Below are 17030 nucleotides of genomic sequence, written 5' to 3' on the forward strand. Positions count from 1 at the left end.
ACTCATTTAATACTAATCACAAAATAATATTCATAGAAATCTCAACTACAATAAAATTTTAGTTTTCAAATTCACATGAGGGCTTTGTTTTCAGGTTCACTGGCAGCATGTGGAAACCATTGAATTGGTCAATGATGGTTCTGGTCTGGGCTTTGGCATCGTAGGAGGAAAAGCAACTGGTGTGATTGTGAAGACCATTCTGCCTGGAGGTGTAGCTGATCAGGTAAGCTATTCCAGCAGTTACTTTATGTTTTATATGATAATACAGCTTCATCTTGTATATTTCTGTCAAAAAGAAGAGACTTTGGCTTTAGATAAGGTCGGATTCTTTTGTTTCACTGGGCTTGTTTGTAAAATTATTTTCTTTGACTTGGGGTGAAATGCATTTCAGAAGAGACCTTGATTTTCATTTACAGTTCCAGTGATCTTAAGACTTTCAAATCAGAGAGGAAAGCCCAGGTTGTGATTTTGATCATTTTAAAGGTAGATATTCTTTATTATGATTGTAAGTCATTTTTATAAGCCTATCTATCTATTTTATAGCTACAAGGTATTGTGGAAAAAAAGAATATTTCATTACTGAGGGGGAAAAACAAGAGTACAGCCTATTTTTTATTACTTAGAGTAGTTCATTAAGCCATTGCCATTTATGCTATATAAAATTGTTGGAATATATGTGAGAAAATAGTTACTAATTGTGATTTATATTTTAATTTGACAAGTTCTCGTGTCTTCTTTGCCTTGATAATAATGTTTTGTGTATGAAGCTATTTGCTTTTGCATGTGTATTTGAACTTAGGAAGTCAGGGTTATCAAATATTGTTCATATTGGTAAATAAAAGGCAAATTTATGGGCAACCTTATTAGTAGAGGTATTGAGAGTAACTCAATAGCATGTGTCTTTTCTCACTTTTAAGTATTAGCCAGTATCAAGTGAAATCTCTCTAATTGACAGACTTGTGATGAATAAGCTTTCTCTTCTGTATAGAGTTGCACTAATACTGTAGGTACTTGCCACATACCACTTTTAAGTTCAAATTTGAATTTATTAAAATTAAATAATATTACCACCTCAGCTTTTCTATAAGATGAGCTATATTTCAAGTGCTCTGGAACAACAGGCCCCAACCTTTTTGACACCAGGTACCATTTCGTGGAGGACGGTTTTTCCACAGACTGGGGTGACGCAGATGGTTTCAGGATGATTTAAGTGCATTACATTTATGTGCAGTTTATTTCTAATCTAACGCTGCTGCTGATATGATAGGAGGTACCGGTTCACAGCCTGGAGTTGGGGATCTCTACTCTAGAGCAGTATGTTGCTTGTAGCTGCCATATTGGACACTGCAGAACATTTTAATGACTGCAGAATGTTCTTGTGGACAGTGCTTGTATGGAGGCTTACCAGATCGGTGTTCACTTCCCTTGTCTATCTGAATTTACATCTTGCAAAGATTTCATCTGCAAGCGAGTCCTTTAGGGATATTTATCTTTGAAATGGCAAGGCAGAAAGTTGTGATATTAACTCAGAGCTTTTTTTGTGGTTCACACTGCATTTTGAGTAATATATGTTTGTATAGTGAGTTATACCTCATCTTTCAGTTCAGTTCAGTTCAGTTGCTCAGTCGTGTCCAACTCTTTGCGGCCCCATGGACTGCAGCATGCCAGGCCTCCCTGTCTATCACCAACTCCTGGGGTTCACTCAGACTCATGTCCATTGAGTCGGTGATGCCATCCAACCATCTCATCCTCTGTTGTCCCCTTCTCCTGCCTTCAGTCTTTCCCAGCATCAGGGTCTTTTCAGATGAGTCAGTTCTTCACATCAGGTAGCCAAAGTATTGGAGTTTCAGCTTTACCTAGTGGCATTTTCTCTCTTTTATTTTTCTCAAAAAATTCAAAGAAGGGCAAGTGCTTTCTTGCATCAAGTGTATAGAAATCAAATTGAAAAGCTCATATAAGTTATTGATTTAAATAATATTTATTTAAATATTTTGGTTACTTATATCACATTGAATGATGTTAGGATGCTTCAAAAGAGGGTTAGCACTACACTATGTTTAATGTACCAAGAATTCACAGTATGGCTCTTTTTTGTTATTCCCATTCTCTCATTTAGAGTTTCTCTGATGAAGTTAATAATAATAACAACAAGCTGACTAACCAATTCCTTTTTATTTAGCATGGGCGATTATGCAGTGGAGACCACATTCTAAAGATTGGTGATACAGATCTAGCAGGAATGAGCAGTGAGCAGGTAGCCCAAGTCCTCAGACAGTGTGGAAATAGAGTGAAGTTGATGATTGCAAGAGGTGCCATTGAAGAACCAACAGCACCTACCTCTTTGGGCATCACCCTTTCCTCATCCCCAGCTTCTACGCCAGAAATTCGGGTAAGGATATAAAAAGTTAATGGGAAGGTCATTGATTATATCACTTGGATGACAGTGATGTTTGTTTAGAAACTAGATTTATTAATGTTAGTGTATTATTGCTAAAGAATGAAACAAAATTCAAATAGAGAATGTTTTAGCACTAATAATAGTTTATTGAATAGGAATACTATCTCACAAATGAAGGATAGATTGATTAATGTTTTGCATTTTTTTCTAAGCAACACTTTTATGAGGATAAGTGTTTTGAAGTATGAATAAATTTAAATGAATTATATGCTACTAATACCTAAAATGTTTTATTCTATATTTTTCTTATTTTGAAGGTCTTCTGTTAGGTGGGTTATAAGTTCTAATCTTTCCCTTTCAACAACTTGCTTCTTAGTGTCTTTTGGAGGGCAAGGTGGATGAATAAAACTTATAAAACCTTTCAATATTATTGTTTTAAGGTATGTCATATAATTGTTATAAGATTTGTAATGAGAAGTCGCTATTCTTGACCTAGTTATATAAGTTTTTTAGACACAAGTTATGCTTTCAGGGTGGTAACAAAAGCTTTATTCATAGACAGAGCATTCATTCCATCTTTGTTCTTGATCTGCAAAAAGCTAGAATATTTCAAAATTATTATAGTGTAATGTTATCTCAAATAGTTAAAGTCACACAGTGTCATGGATTAAATATCAACAACATGATTTTATCCAGAAATTTCTTGAATATTTAAGAAGAGAATTATACTCACTTTCTATATGTTTTCTAGCAAATTCTAGTTCTACATTCCTTTCTTGTAGATCTAAAAGCAGGTTTTTTTTCTATTACAGTTTTTTTTTTTTTTCCAAATAGTTGCTACCAATTCCTTTTTTATTATTCTAACCTCCTCTACAAGCCCTTTAAAACTTTATTAGAACACTTGAAATTTCCATGAATCTGTTGTTTTTAGGATTGTGTTTGGTTGCTATTTTTTGCAGGGAGAAAAAAGTAAAGAAAGCCTGTTTATGAAAGTATTTAAGTGGCATTCTTTTGTGGTAAACAAAACATTTTATTCAGCAATATATAAATGATTGCAATACCGAAAACCACTTGATGTAATTGAAAGCTTAGAAAAATATCTATTCTGTGCATATCATCATTTCTGAAGCTTGTGCCCCTTTTAAAACCATTCGATAGTCAAATTGCCACCCTCTAAAATAGCACTTGCATAAGTCTTATTAAAAATAGAAAACACATTTGTTACAATTGAAGCAGATTTCATCCTGTCATTTTCTTGTAATTATCTAAACTTTAAGCTTTTGCTAAGTTTGCATAGATAATTATGTGCAATGAAAAAATAAATCAAACTTTACTATAAAATTTTATATCTCATTTAGGTGACTATCAGTGAGATATAGAGTATGCTTAAAGAAAATCAAAAAGCATTACCAGCTAGCCCCATTCTGCCTGTCTATTCAAATCATAGCCTTCTTTCTTCTGTGATCTTCCCAGGGTACTTTCTGGAATCTGCTGACACCACACCAGTATATAATACCAGCAACTTGTTGATGACTTACTGCACTAATCCATTCATGCTTTATTCAGGGAGCCTTGCCCTTTAGTCCAGTATATAATAACAAGTCTACATATTAGAGAATGCTGCTTCCAAATATCATTCCAGGGTGAAGGAAATCAGCATGGGAAGGCATGCTTTCCTTCTAAAGGGCTTTTCATGTTGAAGTTTGAATTTATAAAGCAAATACAAAGACAGTTTTAATTAATATTTGGTACCTTTCACTGGATTTCAAAATAACCATCAGTCTATTAATATTTTATCTGGAGGACAGGTTCACCTTCATGATGTTCGAATCAGCTTCTAAGTTAAGACAGGAATAATGGCATGTCTTGAGCAGGCAGTGTGGCCCTTACATTCTAAGGGGGTTTGCATACTATGCATCTTTTAAGAGCAGGGGCTCTGCAACCAGCACCTCTGCATTTGAATTCTTCCTCTATTAGATGGTTCACTGTGAGTCCTTGGAAAAGTTTATGTTCCTCAGTTTCCCTGGATAAAAACTGACAGTAATTGTACTTGATTCATAGGCTTCTTCTAAGGAGTAAATTGATTGAGACATATCAAATGTCTATTATGTAGAAACTGCTCAATGAATGTTAGCTGGACTTTTTCTTATTCCTGATAGACAGCTGAGCAAAGTGATGCTTAGAAAAAGTCAATGACAAAGCTAGGTTTGAGCTTGTTAATGTGGATTCAAAGCCTTATTTCAACTCTATTATATCCTCTAACTTCTTCAAAAAGGAAGTTGAGCCACTCCTGAAAATATAATCTGTTAATAAGAAACTAATTTTTTTATGATTTTCACAAAAAACCAATAATGTATTTCTCTGAAGAGGGTGTTCAGCTTTACTCCTGACATTGCTTTTGAGTAAAAATGTGATGCTGAGGCCAATTTGTCAAGATTGAAGGAGTAATCCCTAACTATAATTCTTTAGCAGAGTTCTTTAAGAACTAATTACATCATACCTTTTCTAAATGAAGAGTGTGGCTTGAAAAAGCTTGTTTTGTTTGTCTGTGTGTTTATTTATATGTTTTTTTTTTTTTTTTTTACAAATTGTATTTCAGGTTGATGCTTCAACTCAGAAAAGTGAAGAAAGTGAGACATTTGACGTAGAACTCACTAAAAATGTCCAAGGATTAGGAATTACCATTGCTGGATACATTGGAGATAAAAAATTAGGTAGTTTTTAAATATTAATATTCTATTTCTTTTATCTTGGCAATTGCCTCTAATGTCTTTGTCTTATGAAATACTGAATCAACATAATATATTTTCATGTGTCTGATGTATTTTCATGATAAACTGATGGAAGTTTTTCTTTGGAATAGTGCAGGTTACTGTGATATTTTATTTCACATAAACAAAACCATTGTCTTTTTCTGTAGCCGAGGTTTCTAGTAGTGATTTTGTTTGTGTGGTTTGTTGATTTATATCTACTCAGAATTAGGACTTTATTTTTAGGAGAATGGAGGATGGGTATTCTTTGAGTGCATTTTGTAAATAGTAAAACAAAACGAACTTGTTTCTAATCTTAGAACCTTCAGGGATCTTTGTTAAGAGCATTACAAAGAGCAGTGCTGTGGAACATGATGGAAGAATCCAAATTGGAGACCAAATTATAGCAGTAAGTAACACGTTTAATGACAGCTTTGTTAATTTTCAGGGTTGAGAGATGCATTCTCCTGGTTTACACCTGGTTTACAGGTAGCTCTGTACTAATTTAACCTTTTGTGATTTTAGGTGTCATTATTACTCATTATATTATTAGGTGGAAATCAGAGCATTGGATAGAAGGTTTATTGATGTCATTTCTGAAAGTGGGACTCTTTCTTGAATAGCTTCTGATAGATCTAATTTCTGGTTTTAATGAGTTTGGTACATTAATAATCTTTCTTGTGTTTTAGCTGCAGATATTCTGAAGATAAAGACCATACATTATAACTTTTAGTGTATTTGAATCTGAATTTGAGTTGTGTGCATTTTTTAATATCAGCAGAATGACAGTATTTTGTTGGCACCATGACCAAGGCTTCTTTAGCTATAAGAGTATAAAGAAATAGAGTCAGACCCTCTTAGTTAGATCAAGGCAGCATTGTTTTCCTAGTAACATTAGTATGTTTGACCATATAGCTGTTCAAGGTGGTGTAAAAAGAATCCAGCTTTCAGTTCTGTGTTTAGTTGTAAACTGACCTACCCTAACTACTTTTCAGAACATGAGTCCAAGAAGCCCCGCATCAAGGGCTTTCTGGTTAAATAAGTTTAGGGAAAGCTTCCTGGGATACAGTTTCTTAGGGATTCACAGTACACACTGAAAAATAAAAAAACTGAGAAGTTTTCCAATAAAGAATCTTGTTTAACTCTTTTATTTCAGAGGTTCCTAAACTTTTGTAATCATGGGTTCTTTCTTCCCCCAAACATATATTAATATTCTCTGTAGTAGATTTGGAGAATGCTGATTTATCTTAATATGCATTTGTTTATATTTTAATGAAGTCTCAATTTTCCCCTTGAGGTCTTAATAATAGTAAGAAAATAGAATGTTAAGATAGAAGAGTCCTGCCCACTGCAGCATTATTCACAAAGAGCTAAGATGAGTAAGTGACCCAGAGTTCCCAGAGTTCCATCTGCAGATAAATGGATAAAAATGTGTTCTATACATACGTAGAATATTATTTAGTCTTATAAAGAAGAAATTTCTGTTACATCCTATGACATGGATAAACCTCGAGAGCATTATGGTGAGTGAAATCAGCCAGGCTGTGTGCTTCCACTTGTATGCAGTATCAGAAGTAGTCATGCTTATGGAAGCAGAAAGTAGAACAGTTACTGCGAGGGGCGGCCTAGAGGAGGAGACGGGGAGCTGTTGTTCAGTCGGTTTAAAGTTTCAGTTTGCAAGATGAAAATGTTCCAGAAATGTATGACAACCTGAATATACTTCACTCTACTGAACTATACACATAAAGATGGGAAGGATGGTAAATTTTATGTTTTTGTGTTTTCTTTCACAACTAAACTAAAAGATAGAGATGTTCTTTATCTGTATGTGTCCTTTGCTTCTACATCGCAATTCCCTGACTTTGCTTCATCTTAGTTCTATAAAACTCCTAACTACACCTGTTCACCTCTTGAAATCTGCTCTAAAGATCAAGTTGTGCACGTCACATAAGCTGACCGTATTCTGTAAAAGAGCTTTCCTGTTGTATCTCTGTTTTAACATACAGTGAAAATTCTCTACTTTTTTTTTTATTTTGGAGGAAAAAGAGAAGGAGAGAGTGAATATAATATACACATACTCTAAATCTATATAAGTGATAAAGAATTAAAAATTGAATACATAGCTAATTGGCCCCCCAGGCTATATATTTTAAACCAATAGAATGCTTTCTTAAAAATCAGCATTCTTGAGCTAAAACTCAGGAGAACATACAAATTTACTCATTTAAAGTATATGATTCAGAAACTCTTAGTATGTTTATAGTTGTGTCTTCATGATCACAGTCAATTTTTGAACAGTTTCATTTCCTTTGAGAGAAATCCTGTCTCGTTAGCAGTTACTCCCTAGTTCTTAGATCCTCCTTGCCCTGAACAACTACCAACCTACTTTCTGTCTTTTTAGCCTGTTTTGGACATTTCACGTAAATAGACTCATTCAATAAGTGGTGCTTTGTGATTTGCTTCTTTTGCTTAGCATAGTGTTTTCAAGTAGGGTGGAACAATGTCCATCCATGTGTAGCATCATCAATTCTGAGTTTATTTTTTTAGTTGAATAATATTCTATTGTATTAACACACCATATTTTATTTATCCATTCATCAGTTGATGGACATTTGAGTTGTTTCTACTTTTTGGCTATTATGGACAATGCCACTATAAACATTCATGTATAGATTTTGTGTGGATATATGTTTTCATTTCTCCTGAGTGTATATTTGGGAGTATAATTGCTGAATCATATACCTCTATATTTAACCATTTAGTGAGAAGCAGGATTCCTTTACCTATGATATTGAGATAAAGAAACTTTCCTTGTATGATTTTTAAGAAAACCAAATAGGTTATTTATTTAAAATACATAGTATACTTGGTACATAAGTATGGTTTAGTTAATTAAGCAGATATTTATTGAGAGTCTGAAATGATTACACATGTAAGTCTCACAAAATCTTCCCTTCAAATTTGTGATTATTTGCATTGATTTATAACTGGAATCTCATATAAGTTTGCTTGGACAAGTGCTAACGGAGATTGTTGACTCATAAGTGGAAGCACCTTTTTTCTGAAGTATTTTCTTGCTTTCAATAAAGTCACTGCCTTTGCTCTCATCAGTGTTATGATTTTTTATTTTTAGCAACATTCTCTTACTTCAAAGTTAGAAGCACCTTGATTTTTAAGAAATATCATGCAGTGCTTTGATCATCCATTAATTTTGTGTAAAATGCCATCATTTTATATAGTCTTTTGAGAGATGGGTAGGGAAGTTCTTAACGCTAGTTGTTTTTCACGACTGCTGTCTTTAATTTTTTTTTTTTTCAATTTTGTCTTGGCAGCAACTATTTTGAACTATAATGTTTTTATTTTTAATTGTTGAAGTGGAGAGAGGATTAAGAAATTATTTTCTATTATTTAAGGATGTATTATTTAAAAAAATAAAGTCTTTTATTATAAGATTCCTGTTTTATGAATTATGCTCTCTTAACCCCTAGGGTGTCACTGTAGGTATTACAGGGGCAGGAAATAGAGCCAATGAGACTTTTTCTTTACTACATAAGAATTAATTTAATAAAGCAACTCTATTTTGTAAAGTCAACCAAACTTGTCATTAGACAAAAAGTCATATATTAATTTTTTTAGGTTGGTATACAGATATCTTTGATAAAAGCAGTATAGAATTATGCATCTGATTTAAAAAAAATGTTATATAGGAAATGTATCATGAAAAGAAAATATGGAAAGGTATCAGATGTTGCCTTTGCTATTCTGTGACTTTGTTAGTAGTCTCAATTTCCCTCTTTGTATGTGTGTATAATTATAGGCCGTGTTGGAGGAGGGCTTGGCCAGCTAGATTGAGTGTACTGAGGAGGTGGCTTTTCCATTTGTTCTAACTAGGATTTCTCCCTTATAATTATTCATAGCAGTGTCTGCACTGCACTGCCATCTCCTCAAGATGGCACCCAGACAGTTTACTGTCATTGTGCCTCGTTCCACAGCACTTTTGTCTCTGCGACAGTTGGGTCTCTTATTGTGATAATGAGGAACCAGAGCTGGCCTGAGCCCTCATTCAGGTTTCAGTGCCTTGTCCCATATGTATGACGTGTGTAATTATGTTGAGCAGAAAGTGCTTCCATAAGGCTTGGGGTTTTTATGTTTATTAATCACTTCTTCATTTTATTAATAATAGTACCTCTTGAAATCTGCTATTAAATCAAATATTAATAAAAGTTCCTGAGTAACTTTTCAGTACAAAGCGCCATGCACTATAATTTTGGAAAAGTACGTACCATTATTCGCACATTACACATGAGGATCCTGAGAAACTCTGAACCAAAGTCTAGGATTAAAAGTCTGTACTTATTCCATTACAGCAATTTCTTCTGTGCTAGTACCTGCCATCTGGGAGGTTTGAGTAAGGAATATACTTTTAAATTCAGGTCATCAGGTTTTGGGGGGAAAAGGAAACATGTTTTTTCTTTACATAATGAACTTTATTGCTACTTAGTAGACAAAATCATATACATTTGATTTTTCTTAAACCACATAAGGGATTGAGCTGTAGAAATCTATTGCACATGAAAACTTGCAGCCTAAGTTATGTGCATTTTAAGAATTTTTATGGCACCTCAAAGTTGAGATTTTTGTGAGATTTTTCTCTATGGTTACCCTGAGAATAAATAACATGTTTATTTCTTTTAGAGTAATTTTTGTCTTTGAGGTCTAAAGGACATTAAATTTGAACATGGCTTAAAAAGCTCTTCTAATAGAAACCACTCTTAATACTTTATGATTTTAACATTTCAGAAAATTTCCATGTATCTGTACTTAGGATTGTATTAGTTTATACCTTTCTATTATTTATTTAGTTTAGAAATATACCTGGTATGTATGGTTGTATCAGCACAGTTGGATCTATCATAATATACTTAAGCACCTCTTATTCATGGAGAGGTATATTGTTTATAGTGGTTTGCTATTATAAATAACTGTGTTACATACCATTTTGTATATCTTTTATGGACCAAGACTTAAAACTTCTAAGTTTGCTGTAATAGTGTTGTTTGGATTTGAATTTTACTTATTACTCAGCACTAAACCTTGTATGTCACATTTTTCTCACTTGGAGTTTTAAATCTGATTAATTGCTCAGTCAGCTAGAGTGTTTTTTGAGTGAATTTCATAGGAAGAGAATGGTTGGTAGACTTTCAGAAGCTTTTCTCTCTGAGAACCTTTTATGTTGCCTTTGCACACTTGGACAGTTTGGCTGGCAATAACATAGACTTCACATAAAGAAGACCTGGGGGGATAGTCTTAAACAGCTTTTTAAAATTTGTCTTTAGATGTCTATCTTCTATAGGCAAAGGTCTTCCTTTTCCCCTGGAGGAAATCTTGGTCAAGTTATTATTCTCAGAGTAAAATGTCCTATGGCCAATCAGGATCACCAAATACAGCTCTAATTTAGTAATTAAAGATTTCCCATCCTAAATGATATTCTAATTTCAACCCCCACCCTGGCCTAGCAGAAGCCTACTATGAACTGGTAGAGATAGAGAGTGCACTCCTAGTCTGTCTTCCATACCGAGCTTTTCTTTTCCTCCCTCCCCTTCTTGTTATGCCTGCTGACCCTTACCAGCATGAAGGAAGAGAGTAAAAGACAGCAAGGCACTTCATCCCTGACTGGCACTTCCATAACATGGTTTTTTGCTCTGTGAGCCTGGCTCATGCTTAAATGTGACAGTCACTTAGGGTTCCTTCTTGGGTTTCTGGGAGACTCTACTAGAGATATTTGACCGAGCGTTCCATGACAGATGGTGGATTTTTCATCTGACTGACTCTTCTTCCCTTTGGCTGCAGTTTCTCAACATTCTGCTCCATAAATTCTCATTTTTGGGCACCATCATTCCCTAGGGGTACTCTTGGGTAGGTTTCAACGTGGCTCCAGCCTGGCTTTCTCGTGTGTGTATGCGTGTTTGTGTGTGTGTGTGGCCCCCTTCTGATCTGTGCCCAGACAGAGTCAGGCTGTCAAACAGTTCTCGATAATAATAGCAGTTTTCTCTTGTTTCACTGTCAGAGCAGTTAAAGATCCTCGCCCTTAACCTCCTGATAGAGCTAAACACAAGGTACTTACTGCATCCTTCCTTACAACATGTGACACAGCTCTTTGAACTTGTGGTCATAGGTTGAACATCTGTGTAGGGATTTATAGCACTCTTCTCTAAAAAAGCAAAGCAACCTCCTCTTACTTGCTGTTAAGTCACTTCAGTCATGTCCGACTCTGTGCGACCCCATAGACGGAAGCCCTCCAGGCTCCCCTGTCCCTGGGATTCTCCAGGCAAGAACACTGGAGTGGACTGCCATTTCCTTCTCCAATGCATGAAAGTGAAAAGTGAAAGTTGCTTAGTCGTATCTGACTCTTAGCGACCCCATGGACTGCAGTCTACCAGGCTCCTCCGTCCATGGGATTTTCCAGGCAAGAGTACTGGAGTGGGATGCCATTGCCTTCTCCGACCTCGTCTTAAGTCTTTGTTAATCTCTAACAGCCCAGCCCTTTAATGTCCTAAATGTGTACAGATTATAATTCCAGACTGCTTAAATTTCTGCTTTGTGGTCTTCTCATAACACACTTTGGTATAAGATATAATTATAACATCTCATGCTATAATTGATGCTATCAGATGCTATCTTATGATACTATAGGATAACATCATAGCATCTCAACCATAATTTCCATTTTCATATATGTTACACTGAGTATAAAATTTTGGGTTCATAATTTCTTTCACAAGTTATCTGCTCACTCTGTTTCCTAGAAGGTAATAGGCTTTTTTCTTTTGATTTTTGAAATCCAAGAATTTAATTAAGATTTGTCTGAGTGTTAGTCTTGTTTCTAGTTTTTCATATACCTCTGATTTATAGAGGCAGATTTCTTTATCTCCTCATAATTTCCTTGATTATTTTTCCTTAGTTATTTCCTTCTCCCATGTAATTTTTTGTAATTATATTGATTTTCTGCTGCTGCTGCTGCTGCTGAGTCGCCTCAGTCGTGTCCGACTCTGTGCGACCCTGTGGACTGCAGCCTACCAGGCTTTTCCATCCATGGGATTCTCCATGCAAGAATACTGTAGTGGGTTGCCATTTCCTTCTAGATCAGCCTTAATATGTGTTCAGTCTTATTTCCCTGATCATTTTTATCTACCTGTTCTTATCCTCTGAAAACATAGGAAAATTGCGTATTCCTATCTTCCATTCCATGATTTTGTACAGTATGTAAAATGCTGTTGATGCCTTCATTGCAATAGTTTTCTTTTTTCTTTTTTGGTAGATACTTGTTTCTTCTTTGTATGTATTCTCTCCACTTCCATAAATACAATGAAAAATGAATCTCTTTGAAAAGAAGCTTCAGAAAATATCATTCTGTTCCCTGCAGTGACAGTCTCATTGGAAGATATTTGTACTCACACTTCAGGGCACACATTTTCTTTCAGACTGTGGTATTCTATTCCTGTGACCTTTTTTTTCCCTCATAGATCTGTGAGAACTATGCTTGTGCAAAAGGGGGATGAGATGGATTTTTATATAAATAGTTCAGGAATTGCAAAGCAAGAAGGAAGGAGACAGTTTAAATTTGCAAGTCAGTTTCACTTGTAGATTGATAGACTGTAGAGGAAACCAGGAGAACAGGACGAAGAGCATGGTGTGTCTGTACTGACGGGTGGTTTTCTGTGCGTGTTGTGGACTTGGTTGGGGTCGTGTGTGGATGCATGTGTGTGCATAGTGTGACTTCATTGCGTGTATATGGTTCTGTGTGGCGTATGCTCCCAGCTTGGTGTGATGCCTGGCACTTGATTGGTTTTTGGAATCACCAGTTGAAGTGCACATGTACCTTCTGACTGGCTCCTGTTAATGAAAGACGGTTGTTGGATTTTACGGATGTTTCATCTGGCAGACCACACAAGATGTTCCCTCACATGTAGATGCAGCTGCCCTGCCTTCAATCTGGTCATATTCAGACCATTCCTCATAGAAGCTCCTCCAAGTTATTGGTATAAGGACTTGTCTTCTTCCATGGTTTCCAGTTTTGTTTTAGTGTTTTCTCTGTTGTTATATTTTAATTCATCTTTCTAAAAGGGGATCAATAAGATAGAGATGGGAGGAAAGAGGAGAGAGTTAAATACCTATGTTAAAGTTGCCATTTAGTACAAAAGTATCATACAAAACTTAACTTGCAGAGTATCAAACTGATCATTTCAATCAGAGGTCTCGATTTTTTATTGAATATCCTCATTGTTTAAAAAAAAACAAACTATGTCAGTCTATCAAGCGATCAATCGATCTATAATCTATTCCTTTCTCCTTCGTATTTATATATGCTATATGATATATAATGCATCTTGTTTTATATATTTATTATATATTATTTTATATACAGTTAATATATGAATTATATATATGTGTATATAGAACTAAATGAGATTTAAAAATATATTTAATTATGAATTTTATTACATTCTTCCAGAAACCTCTACAGTAAAGGTACTTCATCTTGGAGATCACTGATAAGAGGTCTTATTGTAGTTCTCATTCATTTGGTAAATATTTGAATGCCTACTATGGTCAGGACTGTGCTCAGAAAAGCATGATACTTGCATAGCCATTTTACAGCTATTTCACAATTCAAAAAGTGTATCAGTGACTTTGAATTTCAGCATTAATTGTATTGTACTACTTTTTCAACTTTCCAAATTTTTCCTTTTAAAATTTTATGTATTTTAAAAATTAAGCGTTATAACCTGCATTTATTTATTCAGAAATATAATTTGCTTCACAAGTAGATCTTTGCTATATGAGCCAGTTTCCCATTTGTGAATATCTACTCTGAAAACAGCACTGGTTTTGTTGTGTTTGTGTGTGTGTGTGTGTGTGGCCGCATGGCTTGTGGGTTGTGTTCCCCGCTCAGAGATGCCTGAACCTGGGCCGTCAGCAGTGAGAACACAGAGTCCTAACCACTGGACCACCAGGGAATTCCCAGCATTTTGTTTTGCTGACACACAGAACCTGTCCTCTTGGAGGATGCAGTCATAGACCAAATAATGCTGGAAAACATAAAATTAAATTTCTGATAAATGCCATGAAGGAGAATTGGTAAAGGGGGCTTTAACTATAGTCATGGGCATCAATAGCTTAATTGTGGAAATAACTATTGAACTAAGCAGTTATGGGCTTTTTCCTCAGTGAATAAATTAGAAATAGTGTGGGCTGGAGAGGGCTGTCCAGAGAATCTAGACTGCGGGAACTGAATTTGCAAAGACCTCATGACTGGAAGGAGTGCTGCAAGTCAGAGAAAGGGAAAGGATCCTCTGGAGCTGGAGGGCAGAGAAATAGACAGGATGCTGCAGGACAAGGTCAATTATGCAAGGTGGGGTTGACACAGGCAATTCTAAGCCACACTGAGAATTGGGAGCACATCTTAAGGATTGTTCTATGTAAGGCGGGGTGGGGTGATAGGATCATATCTGTAGTTTGCAAAGATCATTGGGGCACCCTCAAGTGTTTTGTCATTTGTGAACAGGAAAAAGGGAAAATGTTTTTTGAAGAGGCAAAGATATAAAAAAGGAAGGTAGTTTCGTTATCTTTCTTTGGAATTTGTCAGCACTCTCAGTGACCACTTTCTTTACGATCATCTATACCTCTATGTCCTACCTTGTATTGGTTTCCAAGCTTGACTGTGTATTTGGATCTCTTGAACTTCCTGATGTTCAAGCTGTTTTTAGAAAAGGCAGAGGAACCAGAGATCAAACTGCCAACATCCACTGGATCATGGAAAAAGCAAGAGAGTTCCAGAAAAACATCTATTTCTGCTTTATTGACTATGCCAAAGCCTTTGACTGTGTGGATCACAATAAACTGTGGAAAATTCTGAAAGAGATGGGAATACCAGACCACCTGATCTGCCTCTTGAGAAATCTGTATGCAGATCAGGAAGCAACAGTTAGAACTGGACATGGAACAACAGACTGGTTCCAAATAGGAAAAGGAGTTCGTCAAAGCTGTTTATTGTCACCCTGTTTATTTGACTTATATGCAGAGTACATCAGGAGAAATGCTGGACTGAAAGAAACACAAGCTGGAATCAAGATTGCCGGGAGAAATATCAATAAACCTCAGATATGCAGATGACACCACCCTTATGGCAGAAAGTAAAGAGGAACTCAAAAGCCTCTTGATGAAAGTGAAAGTGGAGAGTGAAAAAGTTGGCTTAAAGCTCAACATTCAGAAAACGAAGATCATGGCATCCGGTCCCATCACTTCATGGGAAATAGATGGGGAAACAGTGGAAACAGTGTCAGACTTTGTGTTTCTGGGCTCCAAAATCACTGCAGATTGGTGACTGCAGCCATGAAATTAAAAGATGCTTACTCCTTGGAAGGAAAGTTATGACCAACCTAGATAGCATATTCAAAAGCAGAGACATTACTTTGCCAACAAAGACTCGTCTAGTCAAGGCTATGGTTTTTCCTGTGGTCATGTATGGATGTGAGAGTTGGACTGTGAAGAAGGCTGAGCGTTGAAAAATTGATGCTTTTGAACTGTGGTGTTGGAGAAGACTCTTGAGAGTCCCTTGGACTGCAAGGAGATCCAACCAGTCCATTCTGAAGGAGATCAGCCCTGGGATTTTTTTGGAAGGAATGATGCTAAAGCTGAAAGTCCAGTACTTTGGCCACCTCATGCGAAGAGTTGACTCATTGGAAAAGATTCTGATGCTGGGAGGGATTGGGGGCAGGAGGAGAAGGGGACAACAGAGGATGAGATGGCTGGATGGCACCACCGACTCGATGGACGTGAGTCTGAGTGAACTCCGGGAGTTGGTGATAGACAGGGAGGCCTGGCGTGCTGCTCTTCATGGGGTCGCAAAGAGTCGGACACGACTGAGCGAATGATCTGATCTGATCTGATCTGAGAAATATAGAAGAATATTTTAAGAGATAGAGAATCCTGGGCCTTACCCTGAGACCCGCTGGCTTATAATTTCTAGAAAAGGGACTCCATCACTTATATTAAAACAAATGAAACACCCCTGTGTGATTCCAGTGCATCTGAGCTAGTACTGGTCCCCAAACAGGTGTTAGCCCGTTCCCTAACTAGGGGAGTACTCATTCCTAATTCTGTTCTCACTGACCAGCAGTAACCACGTGTCTCATGGGTTGGTATCCTTTTATTTTTACCATGTCTTGTTCTAACCATACCATAGGTAGATGGCACAAACCTTCAGGGTTTTACCAATCAACAAGCAGTGGAGGTGTTGCGACACACGGGGCAGACTGTGCACCTGACGCTAATGAGAAGAACTAAGCAGGATGCTGAACTGGCGTCACGGGAGGACGTCACAAAAGACGCAGTTTTGTCTCCTGTTAATGCAAATGTTAGCAAAGGTGAGGACACGTGAGTCTGATTTTTCGGTTGGACTCATATCAGTTTTTTTCTAATTCTGAAATTATTTAAATAACATCTTTGTTGTGACTATTCATTAGGAACCAAGTAAAAAGGGATTTTAATACAATGGGGATTAACTGCAACCAGGGATTTGTCTGTTAACTGTAGAAACAGCTTCTGAATAAAGCAGATTTCTGTCCTGTTTTCTCAGTTACCACTTCTCATTTAGAATCATGTACAGTCATTTCCCTTTCTGCTTTTGCCTTACTTTGGGGTGTCATTGATACATTTTCTCTTTAGGGGGAAGTTTGTTCTGCCTAGATTATGTATGTGAGCCCTGTAATGTTTCCAAATTGCCCAGCCTTTTCTCGAAGGAATCCGCTTTAAGTCAGTGTCTAGGCTTGACTAGCTCGGTCAATAGACCGTGAGACCCTCATTTCCACATTTAGAAATGT

At 36.3% G+C, this 17030-nt stretch overlaps 1 protein-coding gene across 13 annotated transcripts in view; it reads left to right on the forward strand.

Moving 5' to 3' along the window:
* Positions 1-17030, forward strand: part of MPDZ (multiple PDZ domain crumbs cell polarity complex component) — a 176160-nt gene that overhangs the window by 57793 nt on the left and 101337 nt on the right. For all 13 annotated transcript variants that reach the window (XM_019965939.2, XM_019965938.2, XM_019965943.2 and 10 more), the window contains 5 exons: positions 95-223; positions 2180-2389; positions 4998-5112; positions 5469-5557; positions 16394-16574. In XM_019965939.2, the coding sequence (XP_019821498.2) occupies positions 95-223; positions 2180-2389; positions 4998-5112; positions 5469-5557; positions 16394-16574 (724 nt within the window). The remainder of the gene's footprint in view (positions 1-94; positions 224-2179; positions 2390-4997; positions 5113-5468; positions 5558-16393; positions 16575-17030) is intronic.

This window comes from Bos indicus, chromosome 8 (assembly GCF_029378745.1).
Source record: "Bos indicus isolate NIAB-ARS_2022 breed Sahiwal x Tharparkar chromosome 8, NIAB-ARS_B.indTharparkar_mat_pri_1.0, whole genome shotgun sequence".
In the NCBI taxonomy this organism is placed as follows: Eukaryota; Metazoa; Chordata; class Mammalia; order Artiodactyla; family Bovidae; genus Bos; species Bos indicus.